The sequence below is a fragment of the Rhinolophus ferrumequinum genome, chromosome 16 (assembly GCF_004115265.2).
Source record: "Rhinolophus ferrumequinum isolate MPI-CBG mRhiFer1 chromosome 16, mRhiFer1_v1.p, whole genome shotgun sequence".
Classification (NCBI taxonomy): Eukaryota; Metazoa; Chordata; class Mammalia; order Chiroptera; family Rhinolophidae; genus Rhinolophus; species Rhinolophus ferrumequinum.
In genome coordinates this window covers 24,384,194-24,405,426 of record NC_046299.1, presented here as the reverse complement: position 1 = coordinate 24,405,426, position 21,233 = coordinate 24,384,194, and the positions used below count along the sequence as shown (strand labels likewise).

The window sequence follows — 21,233 nt, the reverse complement described above, 5'->3', positions numbered from 1 at the left end:
TCTATTGTGGAAGGATTTATTTTGTGAGTGTGGCAGAAATCATGAGTGCTTTCAATTGGAAATAGAAATAGTACATATAGGCCATTATATTAATTTCTATGTTTTAAAAAAAACTACAGAAAATCAGCATATCTCCAAAGCCACAGAAAGAGTGAAGGCTCCGCTATTTGCTGCTTATCCCCGACAAAGGCTTTGTGTGGGCCTGCTCTTGGTTCTGCTGGAGCATAATTTATAAAGCAACATACAGGGTATAAATATATTGTTTGCACCCTTTGAGTTTTCAGGACCCCGCTCCTTTTTTGTCGAGGGGTTTGTAGATTTAAACAAATATCCATCGAGTTATTAGTGAATAGTGTTTCTGTCCTAGGCAGTATTTAAAATCAAGAGAGAAACTATTGGGGTGGGGGTGGGGTACAAGGGAGCAAGAGGAAAAAGCAATTGCTTTGATTTAAATCATTAAAAGCGAAACAATTTTTATCTAGGAATAAAGCACAGCTTGAAAGGTGGTGGGATATTCATCAACCCAGAAACAATGGGTTTGGTCTCTAGTTCCTTGGGCTCCACCAGGGGCTTCAGGGAAAAGTTTTGCAGAATGGTGGTGAAGAAGAGGAACAGCTCCATATGGACCAGGGACTCCCCAACACAGGCCCGTTTCCCTGGAAGGAGGAAACATTTCCATTAGCGCGTTCCAAATTCAAATACAGTAGTTCATATTGAAATACAATCAGAAAAGGGAATGCTCATCAACTACTCAAGGACAATAAATCCGTACAGAGATATTTGTTGGTACTTATCAAAACTCTCTAAAGAAGTTTTCACCCTTTAATTCAGTAGCTCTCCTTCTGGGGATTTAACTGTAGCAATTAGAGATTCACCTATTATGATGTCACTTGCGTTGTTATTTATGATATTGATGAGTTAGGTGAAAACTGGACATCCATCTGTAATGGATTAATGAAATAAGTCCTTGTGCACCTATCATACGATGCAACCTAAATATGTTGATGTGGAAGATTATTTAATACCACATTGTCTGTCTTTAATCACAACAGATTAAATGAAAGCAAGTTATCAAATACATTGTACAGAATGAACCAAATATTATTTTAAAATATTCATCTATTATGTATACCTAAACAATTGTTTGATGTGTATACACTAAGATACTAACAGTGCTTATTTTTGTAGGGTGAAATAGCAGATAATTTTTATTTCTCTCTTTTTTTTCTGCTTTTCTAAGGCTTTTTCCATTTTTTTATGTTGAATGCTTATTATCATCATAATTAGAAACAAAACATATAGCTAATCTTTGAAAATACGAATTCAATGATTAAATAAGAGAACAAGGAAAAAGAATGCATGCTGACCAATCCTAAGCTGTCTTTATGACCTCATGGGAAATAGTAACTGGGAGCCAACCAGCTCTTGCAAAGAGGCAGGATATGCGGGGCTCAAATTTCAGAGGGGAAGAAGGAATATGAAGTGGCCAAGGTTTCTCTGATGTCCTCTGGCTCTAAGAATCAGAAAGTTAATAATCGTTAATAATTTAAAAAGAAGAAAAAAACTTGTACACTTGTTTTGGAAAAGTCAATATTACAAAGGGGAGATCAACAGATAAAAGTTTACAAAAGCAGGTCCCTTTTGTCATCGGGTTGACGTTTGAATTGGATTGACTGGTTTTGGTTTATTTAAAAACTGGCATTATACTCAATCACCCAACAACAAAATGGTCTTTGGGTGATCTATCTAATCCTACTAGTGTACAGACTTAAAGGGCTCCATTCAGATTTGGCAGGTTGTAACATTTGCTATCATCAGTGGATTACTTAGCTATGCCACAAATTCAGTGAAGCTAAAAGTTGTCCAACATGTTCACATGTATGCTTTGGATGTATTTATTTGTATTTACCAATGGAAAAAGGCATGAAGTAGTCTGATTTCCTGAAGTGGCCATCTTTATCCAAAAAGTGGCCTGGGTCAAACTTCTCTGGATTGGGAAACTCCTTGGAATCGTACAAGGCCGAAGACAACATTGGAAATACAGTAGTGCCCTGGAACCAAGAAGCAGAGAGAGGAGTGATCCTTTATCATGCCTGTCCAGGTTCATAAATAAGGCTAACGCTCTTAACCACAGTGGATTGAATAGGACTGAGCACACTTAAGCTTGCCTGGTGAATGATTGCCTTGAGTTATGGCTATTTTACACACGCTATCATACAATATGTTTTATCAAACAATTGGATGGTTCTCTTTGGGAAGAGTGATGTTATGGTCAATGTGCAATAATCAGGTGTTGCTGACAAATGGGGATTTGCAACCCATGTTGCCTAGACATGAGCTTTACTAGAATTGCTGCCACGAATCAGAAATGCCTACTTTTTCACGATTTGCTCCTTTCTGATTTCGGGTATGAATGGAAGAAAATGAGAAATGAAATCTTGAATCTGTTGAATCAGACTCCACTTTCCTCACTTGTAAAATGGGGTGGGGTAACAAAAACACAGGCATAAATGACAAAATAATATTGAAACTACCATTTAAATTGGATGCTTCACATTTACAAGACACTGTGCCAATCTGTTTATAAATCATATTTAATTCTTACTTCAGCCATATCCAATAGGCTCTCTTTTTGTTCAATTGTATAAGTGGGGAATTTGCAATTCAGAGGAAAAATAACTTCTGTGAGGTTATACTTTTAACAAGTGGCATGGTTAGAATTTGACCCAAGTTCTAGCTGATCCTGTTGAGCATTACTGTTTCAGTGAAATCTTCCTTTATCCCTTTTTACTTTATTTTGTATTTCCTTAAACATAATTTAAGAATTAAATACAAAAAAATGTACAAAATGGTATAAAGTGAAAATAAGTCTCTCTTCCGATCCTCAAGTCCCCTGGTTTCCTTCTTGCTGTAATCACAATTACCATTTTAGGATCTTTCCTTCGGGAGGGATCTTATGGATTAAAAAGGAGGAGATATATATGGCCTCCACGATTTTCACACAAATAGTAGCACCCTATAGTATGCTATAGCTTGCTTAGTATTGCACTTTATAGAAAGAAAGGCATTTTTAAAGTCCTTTTAAAATGAACATTTGGGGATTTTCCAATCTTCAAATATCACAAATATTGCTGCAATGAATATTCTTATTTTGGGGGAAATACACACAAAGGATGAATTCCTATTAATGGAGCTACTCTTCAAATTGTAGGTGTGTTTTGAATTTTGATAGATATTACCACATTGCCTTCCACAGAGGTTACACCAATTTATACCACTAGCAAAAATACTACTAGTATTTTCATAGCCTGCCAACATATTATGATAAGTAAAAACATGTCTCTTTATCATTTTTATTTTCAATATATTTTATTGTGTGAGTATATTTTTACACATTTAAAAACCATTGTAATTACTTTTACTTAAATTTTAATTTTATTTTTTTTGCACTGTATCTGTTAATTTTGGGGTTTGTTCATACTGACTGTAGGAGTTCATTTCATTTTTCAGTAATTAGTCTTTTGGTCTTATAAACTATGCAAAATTTTCTCTCAGTTTGTCATTTGTCTTTCGACTTTGTTTCTTTTTCTAGGCAGATTTTTCTTATTAACATATAACCGAATTTATCTATTGTTAAATGTATGACCTTCACTCCTCTTTCCTTTGGTCAATGTTAGAAAGTCATTTGTCACTCTGAAATTCTCAAAAAAAAAGTTATTAAATACAGTATGGGGAATATAATCAATAATGTTGTAAAGATCATGTAAGGTGCCAGATGGGCACTGGACTTACCAGGGGGAATCACTTCATAGACTGTGTAGATGCCTGACTAATGCGCTATACACCTGAAGCTGAAGTAGAATAATATTGAATGTCAACTATAAATAAATTTTTATAAATGATTTTTTAAAAAAATATATATATAGTCTTGGGATGTGGAGTACAGCATAGGGAATATAGTCAATGGTATAGTAACAGCTATATACGATGTCAGAGTGGTAATAGATTGGGGGGATTATCACTTTGTGAAGGGTATAAATGTCTATTACATTGTTTTGTACACCTGAAACTAATAATAATAAAAAAAATATTGCTTTTATCCTCAGTACTTTTACAGTTTAATATTCTATGTGTACATATTTGAGACACCAAAAATAAATTGTCATGTAAAGTGTGAGGTTGGGATCTATTGCTATTTTTTTTCCACTTTCCCCAGGAGTTTTCCAACTTCTATAGAATAATCCATATTTTCTCTCTATGGTACAAGGAAGAAGCCACCTTTTTATGTACTAAGTTTCCATGTATAATTAAGTTTATTTCTAGACTTTATTTAATTGATCTATTCAAAAAGGCTGTATTATACTGCTTTAATTACTGTGACTTGATATTATAACATTTGGTAGGACCTGTCCCTGACTGTTTTTTATTTTTGAATTTTCGATATCAAATTTGGGATCTGTTAATTTAGTTCTAAAAAAAAATCTGGTTGACATTTTCATTGAGATCTCATAGATGTATAGATTGATTTTGGGATAACTGCTATCTTCCTACCCAAACAGAGTAATAATCTATTCAAAACTTTTATATCTCTCATTAACATTTTAAAGTTTTCTTTCTACAGATCTTAAATTTATTTATTCAGTTTATTCCTAAGTATTTTATCTTCGTTTTTATTAATGAAAACTTGTCTTCTTATATTCTTTAAATAGTTTTTATTTTATACAGGTGGAAACTGATTTTTTAAAAAATAATAAATTTGTACCTAACCTCTGAATAATTCTATTTTTGCAATGGTGCTTCTGTTAATTTTCTTATATTTTCCATGTACAATTGTAACATTTACAATTTTGCCTCTTCCTTTAAAATTTTTTTATCCCTTATTACCTTTTTATAATTCTACTTAAGTGATATTAGTAATTGTAAATAGCCTTGTCTTATTCCTGACATTAATGGGAATACTTTTAGTCTTTCATCAACAAGCATGATTTGGGAAATACTATTTTCTGGCTAAAGAGCTATTTATCAATTCTTATTTTATTAAGGGTGAAAAAATTAGAAATGGATATTGAATATTATCAAAAGTATTTTCTATACAAATGAGAAAACTAGAACATAGGAATGGTCTAACACCAGGAAATCTATAAACTTTTTTATTAAACTAGATTTCCTGATGTTAGACCATTCCTATGTTCCTGATTATCTTAAGCTTGTTGGTGTTGTATTTTTTTTAATGTGATGCTAGACTTAATGTGTTAATAGACTTTTACACTAATACTTATAAGTAAGATTGGTGGCTGTTTTGTAGTATTTTGATTCTGTTTTGTAGTATTTTGATCAGGGTTGGAAACTTTTCTTTCTCTTCGATGCTCTGGAACTTTTTAAATGTAAAACCTAAGCTCCTAATCACTACAGAAGACTGACTACATCCCTAGTATGTATGGAAAGATTTTGGTGAATGCTAAGTGTTCTACAAATGGTAACTGTTAGGGGTGGTAATATCCCAAATGTCCTGTATGTGAGGTCCTGGAAGGAGAGAATTCAGGTTAAAGAAGGTTGACACTTCTAAGGTTTGATTACCTTAGAGCTATAGACACATGTTCCATTTCTTCCCCTTTTTCATAATCCATCATGAAAAATCAGATTTCAGTTCCCATAAGAGTCTCATTAATAGAAATCACTGCTCCCTCAATATATTCTATAAGAGAATAGTGGGACTTGGAAACCTCAGGTCAGTCTCTCCCATTCTAGGAAGGCAGAGACAGGGTTGCAGAGATGACAGAATGGTGCACTGCATGACAGCGACACTTTTGAAACCCAGGCCATCTGACTTTGACCTTGTGTTCTTTTCATGACACTTGACTGCCTCTCCTCCTGAACTAGAACTGAGAGGCTCTCACAGGCCCCACCGAGTTACCATGCCACCACTTCTCTCCCAGTCAGTTTTCCCAGACACATCTAACCTTGGGGATGACGTATTGTCTGAATTTCGTGTCCCGGATCACAGCATGGGGCAAACTAGAAGGAAGGAGGGAGATGTATCTTTGTATCTCATGCACCACAGCCTCTGTGTAGGGCAGCCTCATCTTGTCCTTCATGCAGGGGATTTGGTTGCGTCCAATCACACGGTCGATTTCTTCATGAACTTTGGCTGTAGAGACATGAATCATGAATCCTATGCAAGGGATATTCCCTGGACACCTGGAAATTACCTGAAATACTTGCAATATGCAACAGAAAGTGGCCTGGAAAAGGCTCCCAACCAAAATCAAAGATATATTGCTAAATAGCCCATTACTCTGCTCCTGATGGAATTTCTATTTTCAATTTTGCTGCAAAATACCAGAGACTTTGCTGAAGGAAACATAAAAGGTGGGTCAACTATGTTCACAGCCTCCTGCCTTAATTGGTTTGTTCTCATATACCAGTGAGGGGAGGACCTTTGTGGCAAGGTCCTTATCCCATGATCCCTGGCAAAACAGCTGTAAAGGGAAAATGTTTAATCTTCTAGTGGGAGCATCTCCTTTGTCAGCTTCATCCACTCTCCTACATGTTTTGTGGGAACAGCAAACACCATTTTGTACCATTTTGTTGAGCAATATAAACACTGGCTTCCTAAGGCCTGTGCTCTGAGAATGTGCTTGAGAAAAATCGAGCTACTATAATTTTATTTTTAAAGTTTAAATTATATCAGAGCTAAAAATCCCCTGCGAGGAGCCTGGTCCATTTTTCAAGATGGGAAAACAGAGGCCTGCAAGATGAAATCATTTGTTTGAGGTCACAGCTAGGTATCGGTAGGTCTAGAATGAGAATCCAGTATGGGGACCCATTGGTCCCTCATTTAAATTAAATAGGGCTCATCTTTGGCATTGCATCTGATATATAAGAGTTAGGATTCAGAAGCTCCTCTATTTTTCAACTTAAATGACCACCTTTGAGTTCTTAAAGTTGTCTTTTCCTTATCAGCATCATTAGATAGAATTCTGATCTACAAAGCAGAACCACACGGATGGCCTTTTGCATGATGCTCTACAAGGCAGCCCAGAGAAAGGAAAATTCTTACTGTCGGCAGCACCTTCCCACTTTCATCTAGTGCCAGGATCTTATGTTTTATTTGGTCTCTAGAAAATTTGCTGTACCTTTCACCTCTGGATGCTTCATTAGGAGTAGAAGCCCGTATTTCAGGGTGATACCAGTTGTCTGTGTTCCTGCAGTAAACAAATTTGATCCACAGATTGCCAGGTTTTCCAAGTTAAATTCAGACACTGGGTTGTGTTTCTCCTGTAGATGGTAGAGTTAATGGCTACATGAGTTAAAAAGAAAGAAATGGCTTATCAGAGCTCCACAATCATTCTCCTTTACTACTAATAGACTTCATTTTGTGCCCCTTCATGTAGTGGATAAAAAACATCAGTCATGGAATCGAAACTCCTGGGTTCAATCCCAGGTTATTCAATGAACAGATGTGGGCCCTCAGCAAATTACTTTTACTCTTTACTCAGTTTCATCATCTGTGAAACTGGGATAAAAAATAGAACGTACACCCTAGGCTTATTATAAAGATCAAAAGGGTTAATGGGTGGAAGCTCTTGGAACAATGCTTCATATATACAAATACTTAATGAACGATATCTTCTTTTATTATATTTAATGAAAAAGACCAGATGATAAGCTGTATGCGAGAACAATGTAGAGAAATCACTGGTTCCTGGCTGGTTGTTTCCTTCACTTACACAGACTTAGAAGAACAGAACAGAGAGCCCAGAAATAAACCCATGCCTATATGGCCAATTAATCTATGAGAAAGAAAGCAAGATTTTACACTGGGGTACAGACAGTCTATTCAATAAATGGTGCTGAGAAAACTGGACAGATACATGCAAAAAAATGAAACTGGACCACTGTCTTATGCCATATACAAGAATAAACTCAAAATGGATTAAAGACTTAAATGTAAGACCTGAAACCATAAAACTCCTACAAGAAAGTATCGAAAGTAAACTCACAGACATTACCCTTAGTAATAGTTTTACTGATATAGCTCCTTGGGCAAGGGAAACAAAAACAAACAAACAAACAAACAAACAAACAAACAAACAAACAAATAAATAAATAAATAAATAAATAAAAACAAACAAACAAATGGGACTACATCACACTAAAAAGTTTTTGCACAGCAAAGGAAACCATCAACAAAATGAAAAGCTATCCTACTGAATAGAAGATATTTGCCAGACACATCTGATAAGGGGTTAATATGCAAAATTTATAAAAATCTCATACAATTTAACACCAAAAAAAGAAACAATCCAATTAAATAATAGATAGAGGACCTGAACAGACAGTTCTCCAAAGAGGACATACATATGATTAGCTCAATGACACTAATCATCAAAGAAATGCAAATGAAAACCACAATGAGATATTACCTCATACCGGTCAGAATGGTTATCATCAACAAACAAATCAACAAACGACAATTGCTGGCTGGTGAGGATGTGGAGAAAAGGGAACCCTTGTGTACTGTTGGTGGGATTGCGAAATGGTGCAGCCACTATGGAAAACAGTATGCAGTTTCTTCAAAAAATTAAAAATAGAATTACCTTATGACCCAGCAATTCTACTCCTGGACATTTACCCAAAGAAACCCCAAACACTAATCTGAAAAGATACACATATCCCTATGTTTACTACAACGCTATTCACAACAGATAAGATATATATGGAGATAATTGAAATGCCCATCAGTAGGCGATTGGATAAAGAAATTATGGTACATATATATAATGGAATATTACTCTGCCATAAAAAGAATGAAATTTTACCATTTGCAACAACATGGATGGACTTAGAGGATATTATGCTAAGTGAAATAAGTCAGACTAAGAAGGACAAATACCACGTGATCTCACTTATACTCGTATGTGGAATCTAAAGAACAGAATAAACGAGCAAACAAAAGTAAAAATAGACTCATAGATACAGAGAACAAACTGATGGTTTTTAGATGGGAGAGGAGTTGGGAGGATGGGTGAGAAAAGTAAGGGATTAGGAAGTACAAATTGGTAGTCACAAAATAGTCATGAGGATGTGAAATACGGTGGGAAATAGAGTCAATAATATTGTAAAAACTATCTTACAGTGTCAGATGGGTACTAGACTTATCTGGGGGATCACTTCATAAATTAAATAAAAGCCTAACCACTATGCTGTACACCTGAAACTAATATAAAATAATATTGAATGTCAACTATAATTTAAAATATATATAATCACGAGATATAAAGTACAACACAGGGAATTGAGTCAATGGTATTGTAATAGCTATGTATCATGTCGGGGGGGTAGTAGATTTGTTGGGGTTACCACTTTGTGAGATGCATAAATGTCTAATCACTATGCTGTTTTGTACACCTGAAACTAATAATAATAATAAACAATAAAGATTAAGTCTTCTTTGTTGATATATCCTCCATACCTGGCATTATAACTGACCCTAAGAATTTGTTGAATAAATGAATGTTTAATGCTATAACATTAGTTAATAAAAGTTTTATATTTCTATTTTTATTTTTTTATTATTAAATATTTCTATTTCTATTTAAATTATTCTACCATCTTTAGATTATTTTCATTTATTATTATTTTTTGGTGGGCTTTTAATACCATTGGTTTTTAAATTTGAGGAAAATATTAGGGTACTTTTTTCAAAATTAGCTTCATTTTGAAAGCTCTGAATGAAGGTTATCTTCATTCAATTTCTTTATAATGTGTCTCTCCTATTCATTTCAAAACAGAATGATTCCTTCATATGGATGTCCAAATTTTTAGGCACATTGTCACTTCCTACCTATAGTCTTTACTGCCTTTATCTCAAATCAAGAATATTGAGTATTTAAAATAACTCCCTCACAACAAAAAGTCCAGTTAGTTTTTAAAAGTCTTTCCTGGCGAAGAGAGGGAGAAAATGGAAATATTAGCATATATTTTATTTATGCTCTAACTCTGTCATTTCACTAAGTAGTATGGACTCCACCATTTTATTTAATTCTTAACACAACCCAAATCTATTGTGTAGTAAGGTAATAGAGATTTAATAGTAAAACAGAATGGAACAAAACTTAGAGGAAAGCAGAAACAATTTAGAAGTTTCTACTCATCTCTATTGATAGTTACCTTACAGGAAAATAGACATGGAAAGAAGGAGAAGGAGGAATGGTTGAAATCTAGACATTGGCACATCAACTTCCCTTTCGTCTCTTCCTCTAACTTAGTTCAGTGAATCTCAAGGCTTTGGTATGTCTGTTCACATGGTCCCCTTCCAGTGTTTCCAGTATTGGTGAATGGCCCTAACCTCCACCAGTTAGGGAGACCAGGAACCTAGCATCTCATCCCTTGCATTTCCCAGCTCACCACCAGTACTGTTAGTTAATTGTACCTCCTAGATGTCTCTCAAATCTATCCACATCTTTCCATCTTATCACCAGTGCCTACGGCCATCACCTCACCTTGGGCTACCGCAATAGTTTCATGTAGAAAATGGTATAGGTGTCAGGCCTAGGTGCCTTTACTGGTTGAGGTCACCTATCTCCAGCGGCTATGGCCCCATCTCTAACTTTCTTGGAGGAGTCCTTTGGGCACTGGAGCCACATTGCCAGGAGATGCCTGGGACTTCATCAGCCCCAAACACCACCATCATGGGGCTGCCGGTGGCCAGTGACTAATGGGTGCAGTGATACAAAAACCCAGCTCCCTTGCCTCAGGGCCTGACACACTCTGCACTGCAGTTTTTCTCTACAGCCCCTTATAGGATCAGGCAGAGACTAGAGAAACTGCATCTATGTTTAACTTTTCCCCCTTCCCCTCCTGTTTGTCTTATTCACAAACAAGTTTTTTCCTAATGGAACTCCCTTAAGAAATCACTTTCATACAAATCCCTATTTTAGGCTCTGCAGCTAGGAAACTCACCCTCAGGCAAGTCCTTGCTGTCCTCTCTGCATCCACTGTTGACCCTTCCCATATGTCCTCCACATCACAAAATATGATCATTCTTTATACAGGGCTTAGACCCGGCAAACGATTTTCTATTTGCTATTTGCTAGAGCTGATTGCCCGGCTAGGTCTTATTTTGGGGGAAACAGGGTAGGATAAAAACTAACCTAATTAACAGGGCCTGCCAGGCCCTGAATGAGTGATCTGCCTGCTGTGCTGCCCTCCTGAGGCTTCAGCTTCTGCCCCGCCGCTCTCTCCTGCCTTCCCTTCCAGTCACACTGGCTTTCTTGCTACCCCTCCTATTCCCAAGCTCCCTTCTACCTCGGTGCCTTTACACATCTTGTTTTTCTGCCTGGGATATTTTTCTCTGCCATCTTTACACCGATAACCCCTCTTCAGCCTTCAGCTCTCAGCTCAGTCGTCACCTGCATACACAGGATATACCCAGTGGGCCTTGGTGTAGAAGTCCCTCCATCACTCACATCTGACTAGCAGCAGTGCTTCTGTCACGTTCTCTCGGAACAACCTGTACTTCCCCTGTTAGCACTTCATTCTTCCAGCTTGTTTCGATAACCATTGCACTAGACTCGTAAGCTCCGTTAAGTCAAGGCCTGTACCTTTATTAATTAATTAGCAAATTTATTCAACACTTATTGTGCATCTGTAATATTCTACACATTGTGCTAGTTGTTGGATGATACAAAGTGTGGAAAATCGACACTGCCCCAGCCCTCTCAGCAGATACATCGTAGAGGAGAATGTAGGAGAGTATTTCCTTATACTCCGACAAGTGCTATGAGAGAAAATTGCAGGGTATTATTTGATTCATTATTTTATTCCTTTTACCAAGCACCATGTCTAATAGACAGTTGGTGCCAAATAAAAATTTTGAATGATTGAATTAATAGCCTGGCTATGGGGTTTTTCTGTTTGTTTGTTTTCCTATTTTCCCAAACATCTAGTTCCCTGAAAGCCAACAACAAACTTGGGTCTTTTGATGTATGTCCTTGGCAAGTGGAATGAGTTGAAATGCCTGTACTGATTCTGGGGAAATTTCTGAGAAGTAAAAGGAACATCAATACACCTTCCTTAGACATGTTTTCTAAGGAAACCAGGCTATCCAAATCAGCCCTCTAGAGCTTAAGAAGACTAAAGATATTATTATTAATTGTTTGCCATAATTTGTATATTTATGTATAATTGAGTGGTATTTTTCTTTCATTTATATGTATTTGGGTGACCTTTGAATAAACAATGTTAATTATATAGGGATCAAAGAGTAATTTATAGGGATCAAAGAATAATTTTTGTATTTTAAGTGGCTGTATATGTTTATACACTTAATACCTTTTTAAAAAAAATTTATTGCTGGTCACAGCCTTGGCTGTTTTTCTACTGATGTGCTCATGGGTAGTCATGATGGTATTTTATGTTCAGTGACAGCATGAGGACTGGTGGCTGTGTGAATACTTGCTATTCAATACTTTTAATACCACTCATGGTTAATATATAATGTCTTTGCTTTAGGATCTTTATCTACCACCGATTTCAAAGAATAAAATTGTTTCTGTAAGAAAACACAATCCATTTTTTATAATGCATTGATTTATGACAGGCAATCTGGGAAGCACATTAGCAAAAATGGCTGACTGTGTACGTGTAAGTGATGCGTAGAGAAAATGTATGTGTGTCTCATCCAAGCCAAGGTGAATATAGGTTCAGAAACATGCACTTATATGTCAGTGTGTGTATCATGGGGCTCATCGTAAATATGTACTGAGAATATATAGATGCTAATGCCCACGTGTAGGAAGTAAATGGAAATACAAAGGAAAAAGAGGGTTTTGGACTATTTTTGAATTTCTATTATTACTGATAATAGTGTACCCCATTGCCATGAAAATCAAAACATCAAGAAATACCTACATGGGGTGACTGTGCCCTCATGCACTCCCATGGGATGATAAGATACAGTACCTGCTCCATCTTGCTGAGGAAACAGTCAGTGTAGTCCTGAGGGTTACTAAGATCCAGGGACTTCTGATGCTCCTTCACTTTTTTCAGAATGAAATGTTTAACACTCTCAAGCCGTTCTGAAAATGCTCTGTGCTCTCCAGGGAGATGCCTTATGAGTCCTGGCCATAGATTGTACATCTAAAAATGGGATAAAACATACACTGGAGATTCCGTTTGTGAAGAGGAACCAGAGTTTCCAAGTGGAGCACCTCACCCTGTGTGTGGTCTGGCCGGACAGAATCCCTTCCTCCGGCTTCCAAGCGCAAGAGAAGGAGGGATGATCGTCACACATAGGACAGGGTTCCCTTCCCATCTCCTTCAGCCAACCCCAGAGTAGTAAGGGGGGAAATGGGTGCAGGGGCCTAAAGAAACATAGGCAACTGGGCACATTTTGTCTTCTATTGTGTGAGCAAGCCCATAAAGGCAAGCAGAGGGCAACCTTCCAATGATGCTGGAATAAGTGACACTGCACTTATTCACTCGATATACATGGAGGGAAGGGACAATGAATGCTCACACTGGCACTTTGTTCCTGGCATAGGTTAGTGGAGGTCACAGCCCTTTCCCCTTCCTGCAAGCTACCAGGGAGCCAATGAGATCGACCAGGAGTGCAGTGCAGCCGTGGCCTTACCTGGTTCCATGGAGAATTTATTTTCCTAAAACTTTCATCTAACAAATGCATCAGGGAAAGGAACGTCTCATTGTCGTACTGGAAATGCTCATTGAAGAGGATGGAGCAGATAATGTTGCAAGGAGCACAGCTGAGGATGAAAGTAGGGTCAAGGGGCTGAGCTGATGTGAGAAAAAAGACATTTAGAATTTTCATCAGCCTGCAACAGGATTTCCAGAACAAGAACTCCCGCCTGCTCAGATTTATACATAGAATTTATTTTCTCTAAATTTCCCCAAGTGGGATGTGAGCATCTTCTAATAATACAAATACTGTATGTTATTTGGTATTATACTATGCTACTAATAATATTGATTATGTTGCTATATGAATACGAGTATGATAACAGTCATAAGAGCAACAAGTGACATTATGGAGAATTTTACCACATGCTAAACATTGTGTAAATGTTTTGCAAACTATGTATTTAACTTTTATTCTGAGGTATGATTTTTAACCCCCTTTTTCACATGTAGAAACTGTATCTTAGAGAAATTAAGTAACTTGTCCAAGTCTGCATACCCAGTAAGAGCTGAAGTTGGGAAATGAGTCCAAACTAAAGGATTTGAGAGTCCTAACTAAGAGCTCTGTATCTTTTTCGTCCCAGCCCTTTTTTCCGAGCCAATTCTCTGAAAAATAGAGCAGATTGTGGACCGCAGAGTGACACCCAAAGAAGGAGCTGTGACTGAGGGCAGTGTATGTAGGAAGTCCCTTTGCCCCCTAAGGGATGGTCAGTGGAACTCACCCTCTGTTTTTCTGAGCTCCTCCACCAGGTACTGGGCTTCCTCCTGGACCCTCTCTTCAACGCTTCTCTTCCCCATCCCAAAGTTCCTCAGGGTCATCAGGGAGAAGCGTCGCATTTGCTTCCACGTCTCCCCATTACTGAAAATGATTCCTAGAAAAGCAGCAGGAGCAGGAAAGTGTTTTGTATCATGGAGTCAGATGTTCCCTACAGCTGATCTCTTATGTCTACCCTGAACCAATCCCAGTGCCCCTCAGCAGGGATTCAGCAACTGGCAATTTAAGAGCACAACCTATTCTGTGGTTTGGGTGAAATATTTGTCACAAAGGGGAAAAAAAACCCAAGCTCCGGTCAATAGGGGCAGAGATGATGGAAAGGGGCAGGGGGTCACTGGCAGGTGGAGAATATTCCCAAGTGTAAGAAGGGCCCTCGGTTTAGTTTTGTTAAAAATGATCCAAAACGGCATGTTTTGTCGCAAACCCCTTTCCCCAGCATCTGTTCTCACACTTCATATCCCTCTTAGTTGTGGTTTAGTTCTGTTTGTGCTTTTCTCTATGACAGGATAAGCAACTTCAAAGCAGATCGATATGGGATTTACGGTTCTCGTCTCCTCCGAATTTACTGCAGCGATTGTTAGCCTCATGTGAATAAAAAGAAGCAAAGGAGCAGAGGAACCCAGTATGTTCCATGCCTGTGCTTTTTAATTTCTTCCTCCGTACAAAACCTGTTACTTATTCTGAGTTTCCTATTTCTTTTAATGCACCATTAGTTTCATCTGTGTAGTGCATCCTCTCAAAAGTCGGTGCTTGTTCGCGGCCGCTAACTGCCAAATGATCTCCCTCAGACTGAAACATCAAAAAGGAACTAAGAGAAGACCGATTTAAGGATTATGAACCCGAAGCGGTGACCTGTGAGTATCACAGGGATTAAACAATAACATCATGACCTGATTGGTAGTCACAATATAGTCACAGGCATATGCAATACAGTATGGGGCATATAATCAATAATGTTGTAGAAATTATGTAGGTGCCAGATGGGCACTGGACTTAGGGGGATCACTTCATAGACTGTGTAGAGGCTTGATCACTGTGCTATACACCTGAAGCTGAAGTAAAATAATAATATTGAATGTCAACTATAATTAAAGACATACGAGGTCTGACAATTAAGTTAGCGAACTTGTTGCAACGATGTTGCTAACCTTTTTTGATATCAGAGGGATTATTCATTATGGATTTGTACCAACTGGACAGTTAACCACGTTTACAATTTGGAAGTGCTGAAAGGCTGTGTGAAAAAGTTTGATGACCTGAACTTTTCACCAACAATTCATGGCTCTTGCATCATGACAATGCACCAGTTCACACAGCACTGTCTTTGAGGGAGTTTTTAGCCAGTAAACAAATAACTGTATTGGAACACCCTCCCTACTCACCTAATCTGGCCCCCAATGACTTCTTTCTTTACCTGAAGATAAAGGAAATATTGAAAGGAAGACATTTTGATGCCATTGAGGACATCAAAATCATATGATGACAGCTCTGATGGCCATTCCAGAAAGAGTTCCAAAATTGCTTTGAAGGGTGGACTAGGCACGGGCATCAGTGCATAGCTTCCCAAGGGGAGTGCTTCGAAGGTGACCGTAGTGATATTAAGCAATGAGATATGTAGCACTTTTTCTAGGATGAGGTCACAAACTTAATTGTCAGACCTCGTACAGAGGGTGCCAAAAAATGTATACATATTTTAAGAAAGGAAAACACTGTAATAAAACTGTAATACTCGGGGCCGGCCCGGTGGCTCAGGTGTTTAGAGCTCCACGCTCCTAACTCCGAAGGCTGCTGGTTCGATTCCCACATGGGCCAGTGGGCTCTCAACCACAAGGTTGCCAGTTCAATTCCTCAACTCCCGCAAGGGATGGTGGGCAGCGCCCCCTGCAACTAAGATTGAATATGGCACCTTGAGCTGAGCTGCCACTGAGCTCCCGGATGGCCCAGTTGGTTGGAGTGCATCCTTTCAACCACAAGGTTGCCAGTTCGACTCCAGCAAGGGATGGTGGGCTGTGCCCCCTGCAACTAGCAATGGCAACTGGACCTGGAGCTGAGCTTCGCCCTCCATGACTAAGACTGAAAGGACAACACTTGAAGCTGAACGGCATCCTCCACAACTAAGATTGAAAGGACAATAAAAAAAAAAAGGAATAGGTTAATTAAAAAAAAAAAACCGTAATACTCAATATATAGTCACGTTTGACTTCTGCAATTACAAGAGGTGCTCAAAGTGGTTACCATCAGCATCCAGACACTTCTGATTATGGCGAACTACTGCTACATAGATCACATCTCTTAAAATGTGTATACATTTTTTTGGCACCCTCTGTATATTTCGTCACGGGATGTAAAGTACAGCACAGGGAATGTAGTCAATGGTATTGTAAGAGCTTTATAAGATGTCAGAGGGATAATAGATTGGGGGGATTATCACTTTCTGAGGGGTGTAAATGTCTAACTATAATGTTGTTTTGTACACCTGAAACTAATAAAAAATATTAATTAAAAAACTCATAGACACAGAATTTAAGAGCACTGCATTTGGGATCCTTCCAAACCTTGCCTTATGTGTCTCTTCACTTACATCCTTTATATAACAAAACTGTAAGTATAGTACCTTCCCGAGTTCTGTGAATAATTCTACCAATTACTGAACCAGAGAAGGTCATGGGGACCCCTGAATTTTTAGCCTTCTGGTCAGAAGTATAGATGACCTAGGGATCTCTGAACTTAACGGTTAGCATCTGAAGTGAGGGCTATCTTGTTTGTAGCAATACCCTTAACCTATGGCGTCTGCACTAACTCTAGGTCATTAGCGTCAGAATTGCATTGCAGTCACATCTAATCTGTTGCTTGGGGCAGAACAAACATTCATTAAGTTAATCACTTTTTTGCTAAAGAAAATTAACCCATATTTTGATTTGAAACATACCGTGTCCTTTTTGGACATCTGAAATAATTGGTAACGGTCCTCTGCCAAGGAACTCATCACCCTGCTGAATCAAAGCTTCCTTTATCACTTCATATCCATGTAAGACCACCGTGGGCTGGGATCCAAGGTACAACATGTAAACAGGGCCATACTCCTTGGCTAACTGGAAAAAGATAAAAGCAGTTGTGTAAGTGCTATTATGAAATCTTTCCATTGGAGGCTTGGTTAGAAATTAAGTAATAATTTACATGTGACTTAGACTTTGCCCACAAATTCCATTTTAGAAATTTAACCCAGGATATAGTTACAGATTCAGTCTTTCCTTCATTTATAATATGTAACCATTGAACAGATATTTACTAAGCACCTACCCTGAGTCAAATACTGTGTACAGCCCAGGAGCCCTCATGGAACTTAAGAGTCTAGTGAAAGTGACAAGCAGTAAACAGCCAAACAAACTACAATTGCAGTACAAACTGAGCATAAATCTATGAAAGGGATAAAGAATGTGCTTTGTGGATGATAATGGGAGAACTTAATAAAATAGAGAGGTCAGGAATCTATGAGGAGGCAAGATTTAAGGTTAAACTAAAGATGAACAGGAATCAGCCAGAGTAAGGGCTTGGGGGAGACTCACTAAGCGGGTAGAAAAAAGGATGGAACTTATACATTTACGATAGCATTGTTCCAAGAGGCAAAATAGAGTACTGAAACAATTGCAGGATGTTTTTCAAACACCATTTACTCTCTACAAGTCTAACCGTTTTAGATTCTACATGTAAGTGAGATCATGCAACATTTGTCTTTCCGTGTCTGACATATACTTAGGATAATGTCGTCCAGGTTCAGCCATGTTATTGTAAATAGCAGGATTTCCTTTTTTTTAAGGCTAAATAATATTCTAATATGTGTGTGTACAGGGATACATACATATATTTTTATTGATGCATCAATGGACATTTAGGTTGTTCTAGAGTATATATCCTTGCACAATATATTCACGGTAATAATATCTTTTCTCCTATTTCCAAAGGAATGAATGTCAGTCAGGGTAGCAGAGTTGGGATGTCAGAGCAAGACGCTGGGTAATGGAGTGGAATCAGAAGGGAGAATCACAAAGCATCCCACAGATCATTTAGTGTAAAACAGTAGTAGTATAGTAGCAATATAAGACGGCATTTAATGCATGTTTACATTTACTGAGCTTGCTTTTGGTGAGCGTTATATGCTGAGGGGATTGGAAGCCTTTCAATTAAAATATGTTCTGATCCCAGAATTTTCTCATTCACTAAAATTCAACCTACCTCTATATCTCAGGTCAAGTCAACATACTTGCTCGAAAGTGATCCAGTCCAGAAACAAAGAGGTATCTATATTGTAACACAGAGACACACACCGCCCCCAAAACACCTCAGTGGTGAGTTAAACTAACAAAGATTGAGGTAAAAGAGCCCAAGATGACCCTGCAGAGCCCAAGATGACCCTGCTTACCTGGAGCTGACCAGTCCCAGAATGAAACCCCCTTACCTCGGAGAGAGATGCAGGTACGTTCCTGAAGTTTAGCTGCATCAGATTCCCAATGATGGGAAGGGGAGTTGGGCCCGGGGGGAGGCTTCTCCCTTTGTGACTTCCCTTCCACACAAGAAGGTAAACCAGGTAAATGACACAAGTCATAAGAACAAGAGTAGTGATTCCCACGAGCTCCATCTCAGCTACCTGAGGTTAGGACCTGTCCGGATTGCTCGCTGGAAAGCAGTCTTGTGCAGGAGGCATGACTGGCCAGTTTTTGAACTTTGGGAGAAAAAACAAACTAGAATCGTGTTGTGTTTTATTAGCTTTGCTGAAGCTTGAGGTTAGGAATGTTTTCTACTGCTCATTTACAAAATCTGTGAACTTTTGACCTGCTAAACATCTCCATGACATGTACTTTTGTTCCCTTCAGCACTAATGATTCATTAAGTTGCATTTCATTTTTCATAACTTTCTGAAACTGTTCCAATAATTAAATTCACAAATTTGAAAAAAAGAATGGATCATATATCCTGAGATCTGATATGGAAAAACACAACTTCAGAGGAGTCCTCGTCAATCATCATTTTTTATCATGTTTCTCATCAATTAAAAGTCTACTGTGTTCATTAACAGATGAAGGGATAAACAGGAGGAAGCATATATGTATACATATACATATATATATATATACATATACACACACACACACAAGGGAATATTAGTCACCTTAAAAAAATGAAATTCTAATATTTGCTACAGTGTGAATGAACCTTGAAAACATTATACTAAGTGAAATAAACCAGACACAAAAGTACAAATATTGTATGATTAAACTAATCAAATTCAAAGTAGGCTGCAGGTTACCGGGGCCGGGGGTGGGGGGAGGGAGGAAGGAATGGGGAGTTAACATTTAATGGGTGTAGAGTTTCTGTTTTGGGTGATAAAAAATGTTCTGGAAACGAATAATGGTGATGCTTGCACAAAACTGTGAAAGTACTTAATGTCACTGAATTGTACACCTTAAAACAGTTAAAATGGTAAATTGTATGTATGTTTTACCACAATAAAAACATTTACTAAGATGGTATTTGAAAAATATTATCTCATTTGTATTTACATTTAAGATAATTCTTATTGACTTATTCTTTGAGATAAATTTTACTATTAATAGTAATATCTGTACATTATTTTATGGGGAATTTTTACTATACTAAATGTTTTTCTAAAATCTAATAGTCTACTGTGGTTTCCTATTACTATTATAGCAAACATTAAAAATGCATTAAGCACTAAAATTCTTCATTGTTTTAACTTTACTATTTTTCACTTATTTCAGAGCCATCTCTCTGTATTTTCCACAACAGACTATTCATTTCCATTAAACAAAATTGCCTATTAGCCTGCATTCATATATCCATTAGCCTTGGGGCTTGTACACTGGGATGGAGTCACAGCAGATGATGGGTTTGCACATGGAGTAACCAGGCAGAGGTAATCAGTTTAAGGACCTCTTATACATCCTTGTATTCCTTCTAGCACCTTCTGTGGACCCAGTGTCCACTGTGCTTTTGCTGAGTTGTTTCCAGGTATTCACTTGCAGACATTTCACAGTGAGGTAAATTATTGACTTTGAAATTCTTTAAAAAGACTCTAATGTTGTTTTGGATGCTGAAAACAAGTGAATAAACTGGATGCTGGAAACATGTTGGAAAAGGGCAGTTTTAAAACCACCATTTCCTTGTTTAAAAATGTTGAAAGGTTTTTGGGTTTTTTTAATAGACTTTTTCTTTCATTATTAAAGAGAGTGTGTTTTTTGAGTAGTTTTAGGTTCACAGCAAAATTGAGTGGAAGATAGAATTCCCATATACCGCCTGTCCCCACCATCAAAATTCTGCACCACAGTGATTATTTGAGGGCCAACCTGGTGGCTCAGGTGGTTGGAGTGCCGTGCTCCTACCACTAAGATTGCTGGTTCGATTCCCACATGGGACAGTGAGCTGCGCCCTCTACAGCTAAGATTGTGAACGACGACTTTCCCTGGAACTGGGCTTCTGTGTGCCCGCTGTGAGCCACCGACCAACAACAGACTGCAGGAAGGGGGAAGGTGGGGAGGGAGTAGGGAGGGAGGGAGGGAGGGAGGCAGAGAGTGGGGGGGTGGCGCAAGGCTCATAATACCAGCATGGGCCAGGGAGCTGTGTCCTACACAACTAGACTGAGAAACAACGGCTTGAACCAGAGTTGGAGCGGGATGGAAGAACGGGGGGAAAAATAAAATAAAGTGGTTATTTGTTACAATCAGTGAACCTACACTTGACACAT

At 38.0% G+C, this 21,233-nt stretch overlaps 1 protein-coding gene across 1 annotated transcript; it reads right to left on the bottom strand.

The window, feature by feature from the left end:
- On the bottom strand, window positions 1-19,213 carry LOC117036412 (cytochrome P450 2C23-like). The gene is made up of 9 exons (XM_033131319.1): window positions 18,930-19,213; window positions 17,403-17,565; window positions 14,421-14,570; window positions 13,637-13,797; window positions 12,967-13,143; window positions 7,137-7,278; window positions 5,961-6,148; window positions 1,910-2,051; window positions 1-656 (listed from the first exon to the last, which is right to left on the bottom strand). Exons 1-9 carry the CDS (start codon window positions 19,107-19,109, stop codon window positions 475-477), a joined length of 1,485 nt encoding a protein of 494 aa, XP_032987210.1. The 5' UTR covers window positions 19,110-19,213; the 3' UTR covers window positions 1-474.
- Window positions 19,214-21,233: the final 2,020 nt, after the last annotated feature.

What these genes read in the sequence shown, in the direction of transcription:
- LOC117036412 (XM_033131319.1), bottom strand. Translation starts at nt 19,109, where the DNA reads ATGGAGCTCGTGGGAATCACTACTCTTGTTCTTATGACTTGTGTCATT. An exon ending in AGATGTCCAAAAAGGACACG is followed by an intron (nt 14,571 to 17,402) that starts GTATGTTTCAAA and finishes CTGCTTTTCTAG; the next exon opens with GAATCATTTTCAGTAATGGG. An exon ending in TAAATTCTCCATGGAACCAG is followed by an intron (nt 13,144 to 13,636) that starts GTAAGGCCACGG and finishes TCCCATTTTTAG; the next exon opens with ATGTACAATCTATGGCCAGG.